Source organism: Anarhichas minor, unplaced genomic scaffold (genome assembly GCF_050575085.1).
Source record: "Anarhichas minor isolate MPS153535 unplaced genomic scaffold, ASM5057508v1 ptg000136l, whole genome shotgun sequence".
Taxonomy (NCBI): Eukaryota; Metazoa; Chordata; class Actinopteri; order Perciformes; family Anarhichadidae; genus Anarhichas; species Anarhichas minor.
The window spans coordinates 637501-646490 of record NW_027466582.1 but is presented as its reverse complement, the minus strand read 5'-3'; the positions used below and the strand labels follow the sequence as shown (position 1 = coordinate 646490).

At 36.8% G+C, this 8990-nt stretch overlaps 1 protein-coding gene across 1 annotated transcript in view; it reads right to left on the bottom strand.

The window, feature by feature from the left end:
• Positions 1-1003: 1003 nt before the first annotated feature.
• pax1b (paired box 1b) overlaps positions 1004-8990 on the bottom strand; it is a 9169-nt gene continuing 1182 nt past the window's right edge. Inside the window, exons 2-6 of the mRNA XM_076083981.1 lie at positions 7985-8014; positions 5779-6372; positions 4054-4196; positions 2422-2647; positions 1004-1110 (exon numbers count right to left, since the gene is read on the bottom strand). Of these exons, the coding sequence (XP_075940096.1) occupies positions 1004-1110; positions 2422-2647; positions 4054-4196; positions 5779-6372; positions 7985-8014 (1100 nt within the window). The remainder of the gene's footprint in view (positions 1111-2421; positions 2648-4053; positions 4197-5778; positions 6373-7984; positions 8015-8990) is intronic.

Genomic DNA, 8990 nt, shown 5'->3' with positions numbered 1-8990 from the left:
ACGTTAGCACATCATTAGCTAGCGTTAGAACGTCTATGCTACGCTAGCTACTGAAGGTATACTGATTGCATTTTAATGATTGTAACAGTGAATAAATAGGAACAGTGTTGTTTTCTTAATTTCACTGTCTTTTGTCTCGAGCTCCAGGTGATGTGGTTTTAACACTGTTAGCTTTAGCTTCTATCTTTATCTTTTTAACCTGTTTTCACTGATGAATCAGTTTGACATCCTTCAAACACATAATATAGAACCTTCTGTCTGCTTCTCTTTTTATTTTCCCAATAATTAGATAATATTTACTCAGGGATTGCAGTTAGTGACAGTGTGGGCTCCATGACAGCTTTACGGAAAAGCAGTGGGGGGCCGGGCTTAGCGAAGGGTCAATTAATTAATCAATTAACGGGAACTAAAACCAAAGTGTAAAAATAACTATTTTGCTGTTTCAGAGGTGATTATGTGCAAGACTATTAATTGTATCTGAGCAGGGGAGACTCCAGGAAGTAACTGTGTCCGGCCAAAACAAATTGTAAAACAAGATATATTAGTTAATCAGTGAGTGGTGGAAGTGAGGGTATAGGCGGATTTTGCTACCTTTGGACAGCTGTTTCGCCCTGTTTCCAGTATTTATGCTAAGCTAAGCTAAACGGCTGCTAGCTTCATATTCAACAGATAGGCATGAGAGTGATATATCGATCTTCTCATCTAACTCTTCAAGAAAGTAAAATGTATTGCTTTAAAACTGAGAGAAAAAAACGGACAGTTTTTGTTGTTAAAATATAAAAAACAAAGGTGATGTGTTTTACATTTCTGTTGCATTTGGTGTATTTCTTCCTTCACCACATGTCTGTGTGCTGCTCATCCTGGGAAACAGAAACAAATCACTAGATAAAATCCTGAAAGGAGTCGATCAGGAAGAGTTTTAACAGTCAGGAGAATGTTTCCTTCAGTTCTTCTTCTGCAGCAGTAACATTTCTCTTTGACTCTCAGAAACAAAACCTGACTTTTAGTCTTTCAGCGTCGCATCAAACATCTTCTCGTGTTTCCTCAGAGTCGTCACGATGTTGAAGACAATCTGTGGTGTTTGTACAGAGGACTCTGAGGCTTTCGGTCCTCTGCGGAGAAAACGACAGGGAGGAAATAATTCATCATCATTGTCGTGTCTCAGATGTACATTTTTGTTACGGCTTTAACAAAGGTTTTTAGGTTTTTAACCAAACAAACAGGAGGAAATAGTGCTTTTGTTGGGGACTATTTTCAGTGGCGGATGAATCCACATTTGGTCCTCTAGTGAGTATTTGTTGTGGGATTGAGTCAGAATAAACTACAAGTGTGTTCATGGTGATGAAGGAACAACAGTGATGATCACTGCTGTGTTTGAATAGAGTTCTATGCCTCAGAGGAAGAAGAGATATCAGGCTGTGATACAAACACACACAACTTGTCAGTTGATATGTTCACCTTTGGTGGAAGATGAGGTTAATTGACAATTACAAAAATATTGAAAATCACCAGACCTAAAAGTAAAAAGTAATGAATAAAAATAAGACAATCACCTTTGTATTTGTTTTCATAGGGAATGCATGAACTGGGCTACAAGGTCATTGTTGTATATTTACTTTATCACTTTTTATTGGTTTTTATTTCCCATGTTGCTGTGAATCAATTTGAATGAATGTGTTAAGTATAAAAGGTGTGTATCATAGTGATATCACAGGAGATTAGAAAAAGAAAAATATTAAACTCGGACCCGTTGAACTCAGGTAATTATTATCTGGTTCTGTGTGTTTAACAGCAGCTGTAATGAGGCCTGAAGCTGCTGGTTGGAGATCAGATTTGTGATGATTATTCTGAACTTTTCCTGTTTAAATTACGGCGAGTTTGTTTTTCCGTCCTTAAGAACTGAAATAAAATATTTTATATTACTGAAGAAAGCTTTAAAAAGACATATATTGAAGGTGTATATGCAGGTGAATTTTCTACACCTCTCATTATTCAGCCTGCAGATATGGTTTATAATAATCTGTATTTACTGCTTCAGCAATGTGCAAACTAAAGACTTTTTTTTTCCTAAACCAGTTTCTCCTCTGTGTAATTTGTGACCGTTTTAAACTCACCCTTGTTTCACACAAACATTAGTGGTTGTTGAGCAGAGAAACGCAGCATTTAGCAGAACATCAATGTGTTTTTATAGCTTAAAACATGAAAGTACTGCAGCTTTTTAGACGACTGTTCTGTGATTCTACTTCCTCTTCAGTGTATGAAGACTTAAATACAACTGGGAATATATCAACACAGGTCTGGAGGAATAACTGGGATTTTGTGGGACAAAGATATGTCAAAAAACATGATATTGATTTTAAACTAAATGATCAGGATCTATCAGGTTATCGTCATTGAAACAAGTGTTGAAATCAGTCTCACCGTATCTATGTGGAAGTTTAAATGATGTTGCAGGGTTAAAATCTGCAGGACTCTGTGTGACACTGGGAGTGAGACTGGGAGTGAGACTGGGAGTGAGACTGGAGGACTGGGGCTGCCAGTGGTGTCCAGTGCTCACGTAGTTGGCTGCTGGACCTCCGTACATGCCGTACTGGTGCGGTGGAGAATACGCACAAGCTGAGACGTAACCAGGCAGACTGGAGGAAGACTGAGGGGGAAAAAACAATTAAGAAAGAACAGTTAATCTATATGTTTAAAACTGTTCACGGAACAGAACTTTACCTTCTTAACTTAAAGTTTGACTTGAATCTTATTCTAACAGTAATCCTAAAGTTTTAACCCCCCGAATGTCTTTACTTTTCATGAATGTCTTCAAATCTAAAAACGTCCTCACTCTGGAAAATGATCCTGTCCAAAACAAAATTTCCGATATAATTTATAACTCATATTTTCTCGAATCCACAAAAAGTTCATATCTTTTGGGCATTTGATGCCTGTATTTGACAGTGTTAGTGGAGACATGTGGGGATGAGAGAATCACCAAACATGCAGTTAACGGTCCAGCCAGCCGGGAATCAAACCGGTGACTCACTGCTCAGGGCGCCCATGTGGTTCACGCCCTGACCATTCGGCTATCATGTTGCCCAAATGTCCACTTTTTTTTAAAAGTCCTCACTTCACAAAAATATCTTTGAATCCCAAAGAATTTTATGTTTAAAAACAAAAAAGTAAATCCTGACTTTCCAAAATTGTCCAAAAATAATCCAACTGTGAAAAAAAAAGTGTCCAAACCTTCAAAAACCATCCAAACAATCCTCACTTTCAAAAAATGACCAACAATATCTTCATTGTCTTAAAATATCCAAACTTTCTAAAAGTGTCCAAAAATATCCAGACTTTCAAAAAGTGTCCACGAATGCACAAAAAAGTCCAAACTTGACTTCACTTTCACATAAAATTTCAACACTTTCCAAAAATGTCAGACAAATGTCTTTTCCAAAGTTCTTTTCTACAAATCGTCAGCACTTCTGAGATCCAAAACTCAAATTGGTCCTCACAAACATACAACCAACACAACATGGGTTCTGATCCACTGATTGGTCACCGTTTTAAAATCAGATCTCAGGGTTCATTAAACGTTAAAGTCGACTACAAACTCAGCCTTTATTTTACTCACTGATGAATAGAATAGCATCATCAGTATACTGTCGACTCTCTGTTTAACACTGATCCACAGTCTGTTTGCAGTTTACTCCTATAAACCAGCTGTAAAACAGGAAGTGGGCCTCGATGACAGCCAATCAGAGCTCTGGTTACATTAATGTCTCATGTGAGCCACAAAATAAAAACAGATGGAAGAAAAGCAGCTCAACAAAATAGAAATAAGAATCTTACGTTTGATTTTCCATTTAAAAAAGGAAGTATTTTTGTATAAATTGAGCCGTTGTCTGTTTTAATAACTTTATTATCAAATTGAGTTCTAAATTCTACCACATATTTTAGTTAATATAATATAAATCCCTCTTTAATTGAACCTTTTCTCTAGTGGACGGATTCATTTTACTTTTCTGTTTCCTTTACCATCACTTATTAATTCATGTATATGTTATTAACCTGCTGATGGTATTTGATGTCCGGCTCGTGGTGGGTTTTCTCCGCTCCATTGACTCCAGAGGGAAACGCTCTGCTGCTGCTCAAACTGCTCAAACTGGTCCAGTCCTCCATTTTAGCCGAGTGTCCATCAGGTCCACACAGAGCTGAGAAAGAAAACGTTGACACTGAATTAACAATTATTCATTTGACATTTTGGGCTCATCTGCAGCTGTTAGTTCGACAAAAGATCCGTCCAGTTCAAACCATGTATTCAATATTCAAATATATTTATTTACGGGACAAGTTTCCTGTTTTACTTGAGAAAATTCTGATGAAATAAATAGTAAATAATGGAAATATCCAGATTTTTTTGTACTCAACAAAAGTGTTTTTTTTTTTGCAGACCACAGGTGAATACAAAAAGATTTTAATTCATTCAAACTTTCTTCATATCCTCTCGATCATTGTTTTTGCCCACTTTAATATTTCCCATAAAGATTTAGATGCTAAACTGATTTTAAGACAGAGATTATAAACAAAAACAATTTCAGACTGATGAACATGTCATGATAACAAAAATGTAACAAAACAAATAAAGAGGGATGAAAATATATTAGAAAAACAGTAAAATATATTAGATATTTTATACAGAGCAGACCTGCAAACTTAAAATGTATTCAGTGACATTTTTAGTGTCTGGATGTCATAAAGGCCATAAAACTGTATGTGAGAACCTTTATTGTATAAGCTCATCTTTTGTTGTTCTAACTTTCTTTAATATTTACTTGTTTTAATAAGCAGATTGGATAACTCATATTTATATGTCTTTATATACAAACATGTGTAAAATTCTGTAGGTCTGAACAATGTCTGACATTAAGATGAAGATGATATTGTTTCAGGGTTAAAATAAACCAGCGCTGGTACAGTTACACTTCTGTAAGTTTGTATATGAGGAGAATCAGAAATCATGAATATCGTGTGTGGAATAAAACTAAATGAAAGAGTAGAAGCATGAGCAGCTTATTTAATGTCAAACATTATAAACACAAGAATTTATGAAAAACTTCAAAAATAATATGGGCTCAAAAATCCCAATATAATAATAATATGTGATTATAGGCGAGGAAGATTAATTTAAAACAGACGTAATTAAAATGACAAGTGCATTAAAACATGAGTTATAATAATAATACTTCAATTATTATTCATATTATTGTATAGCTTTCTATGAATTATGTTATTTCTTGCGGCATTAACTTTCTTTTCAACCAAATATGATTTGATGTTTTGTTTATTTTAATGTTTCTTCTCTTTCTCGATATTTAGTTGGCTAATTCAATATATTTAAGTTTGAATACTTTTAAACCAACAATAAATAAATAAATATCTCTTTAAAAAATCTTGTAATTTAAAAACTACAGACTGTATTTTTGGTGTAAATTAAACTCTGTTTTTTTAATCTTGAAACTAGAATATTGTCTTTTTTTGCTTCTAAATTAGTTGAGTTATATTATGATCTTTAAAAACGTTCAAAGAAACATTCATAAAACAAACATAACTTTGTTTTAACCACTACAGTGAGATCTTAAATGATCAATCGAAGTTTTAGAATATTTTACTTTATTGAGGCTATTCGTCTTCATTGTAAACATGAATCAAGTTTAATCAGATATATAATCATAATGTGATGCAATAAAGTGAGAAAGGTTTTGCAAAAGTGTTTTTTAAAGTATCTCCACCGACCTGTCGGGTCCATGAAGGCTCGGATGCCCAGGATGTTGTGCCAGCCCCGCGGCAGGCCGACGTGTCCGGGGTGCCCGCTGCCGGTCCTGGTCCCGGTGTGGCTCATCACTGCGGGCCCGGTGGTGTAGGAGTACGGGTAGACACCGTGTCCGTGTCTGCTCTCGTTCGGCGGAGAAACAGCCCCTAGTTTGTGCCTGAGTATCCGGCTGATGGAGCTCACGGACGGCACGTTGTACTTGTCGCACACCCCGTCCGACAGCAGCCGGTCCCGGATCTCCCAGGCGAAGATGCCCGGGTCGCCCTGCTTGTAGTCCCGGATGCTGTCGACCACGGCCGGGGTGGTGACCCGCGGCTTGCTGCCCCCGATGGCTCCGGGCAGGATGGAGCCGGTGTCGTGGTAGCGCGCCAGGATCTTGGACACGCAGCCGTGGGAGACGCGCAGCTGGCGGCTGATGTCGCAGGGCCGCATGCCGAGCTGCGCGAGCTCCACGATCCGCAGCCGCACCGGGTTGGGCAGCGGCCTTCCGTTAACGAACATCCCGCCGAGCTGGTTCACCTCCCCGTAGCTCTGCTCTGCGCGGCGGATACACGAGACTGAATAACAGCGCCATTATCGATTTATTATCAGTTATTGATTATCATTCGTAATCTATAAAAGTGATCTCTGCCTCATCAATGCTGCAAAAACACAAAGTGTGCGTTCAATGAAAATTAACTTTCATTACATAATGTGAAACCAGCTGCAGGTCTTGTTTATATGCATTTAAGAGGTATGAACATTTAAAATATAATATAAAAATATAATACCATGCATGTAGTTTTATTAAAACATATATGTCTTCAGCTTCCAGAATAAATAAAGGAACTAGATGAGGATCAATGAGGTTAAATAATGATCGAATAAAACAACATGTTCGTGAACACAACATGTGTTTTCGTTTAATTATAATAATGATTAAAAAAACACATGAATTATGTCGCAACAATAATTATAATGAAAGGACTTTCAGGTTTATTCACATTGAAGTGATGTATAAGGTACATTAGCATGTTTGTGTTTCTCATCTGATTATATTTAAAGACATTTCTGTTGTGTTTACAAACATCATGTAAATAAAAGCTTTAACAGAACAGAACATGAATAAATCATAAAATCACATCAGATTACAAACTTGTTTGTTTTTTAAATCATAAATTATATTTATTTATTAATTCAATCGGGCATTTAAGAGTCTTGGAGATTAAATGTAATTGTTTCATGATGAATTTAAATGTCTAGTCAAACAAAAGACATCCTGTGAAAGCTGAGAGTTCATGTGTCTCTAATTCTTTAAATTTAATATCTGGTTATTTAAACTGAATGCAACATCTTATTTAGCTGACTTTTTTATTTTAAAGAATAACTTAGATTTAATCTAAATTCACAGTTTCCCCCAGATTTAGGAGATTATACTTCAATTCCATTAAACGACATATTTTCCATATTATAAGGAACATTTGATTAAATCTAGTTTACTTGTAACAGAAGAATAAACGCCAGACAACCAACTTTTGTATTTTCTCGCGAGGCTGATATTTTTTTAAAGCACCTTAAAACATGAATTAATATAAAATGAAAGAAGTTGTAGTTTTTAAATCCCTGCTGCTGATCTTAAACTTTAAGATTAATAGTTTAGGGGACTTTAAGGACCCTATAGTCTTACAATAAAACACACATTTCCAAATGTACAAGCACCACTAAAGACACTTATCCATGAGAAAAGATCCGAAATATAGATTAAATTCCATTCTATAGTGTCTCTCTGTTTGGTGTAAAAGTTCAGTTTTTGTCGTCTCACCCATCAGCTGTCGTCCACAGCGTCTCACAGCTCCACCGTCCAACGACTGCAGCCTGTAGTGATCTGAATCCTCTCCTCCTCCTCCTCCTCCTCATACTCCTACTCCTCCTCGTGGACGTGGTGTCATCGTTTCCTGTCTGCAGAGGATCATTTTGGCGTCAGCACCCAGAAGAACGAGGGCTCCTGAAGGCCTCTTTGGTCCACACGTCTGTCTCATTTGACTCAGTAATGCTGCTTTTTTCTGGAGAACACAACCACAGTTTAAATCTGTGATTCTCTCACTGAGGTTCTTCCTGCTTTAGGGGTTCAGGGAATAATGAAGCAGCTCAACTAATATGCAAAAGTTAACAAATATAATAACTACTCACCCTGAGTGAGCTGTAACACCTGAACACCAGCTGTTGAGAGATACAACAAGCAGCCGAGAAGTTGAGACATAAATAGTTGGAATTGTAACTAAAAGAGAGACTGTAGACAACTGAAACTATTTTTGGTTTTGATGTCAACGTTTGATATCTGACAAAAAGTTACTCTTCATTTTTTGCGGGTTTCCTACAAAAGTCCAGCAACACGTGTCAATGTCTGATCTTTCGTTTCACGTGGGACACAAACAACAGTCTCCTGGGTAAAAGACCGTTTTGTTTATTTGTTTATTAGTCACTTCTTAGGTGTGTAAAGGTCTTTAAGCCTATGTTGGAAGTTTAATTTGAAAAGACACTAAACATGTTACAAGAATAAATTGACAGGTTGTCCCTGACACGTCCTAAACTGAGCTAGAGGGGAATGTAGAGCGTTACAATTAACTTTCATAAATTTAAAACACACTTTGAAAGGGTTAAAGTTATAAGACGAAAACTACCTGTCAATCACTGTGTAGCCCCGCCCTAAAGCATCCCCTGCTTTATGGTCTGTTTGACTCTAAATGGACCATAATGTACTAAATGAACATCATGCTGTATTGAAGAAGACTTGAAACTAGAGATTGAGACCATAAACTCATGTTTACAATGTTTACTGAGGTAATAAATCAAGAGAGAAGTAGAGTCATTTTCTCATAGACTTCTATACAACCAGAGGAGTCGCCCCCTGGTGGTCACTAGAGAGAATGCAGCTTTAAGACACTTCAGTGTTGACACATGACACAAGCTACGCTACCGACTAGAAACAACGAAGCTAACGTTTGACAAAGATATGAAATGTTAGACGACAGTGGTAATCAAAACCATAGATTTAAATTCAAAGATATTAAAAGGTTCAAACAGTATAATAGCTCAAAAATGAGTCTCGGCAAGAAAACATCAGTCATCAGTTTGTCCTTCTGCAGACAAAGAGGGATCATCAGCGGGGTTAAATACCGACGCTCAGGCATAGATA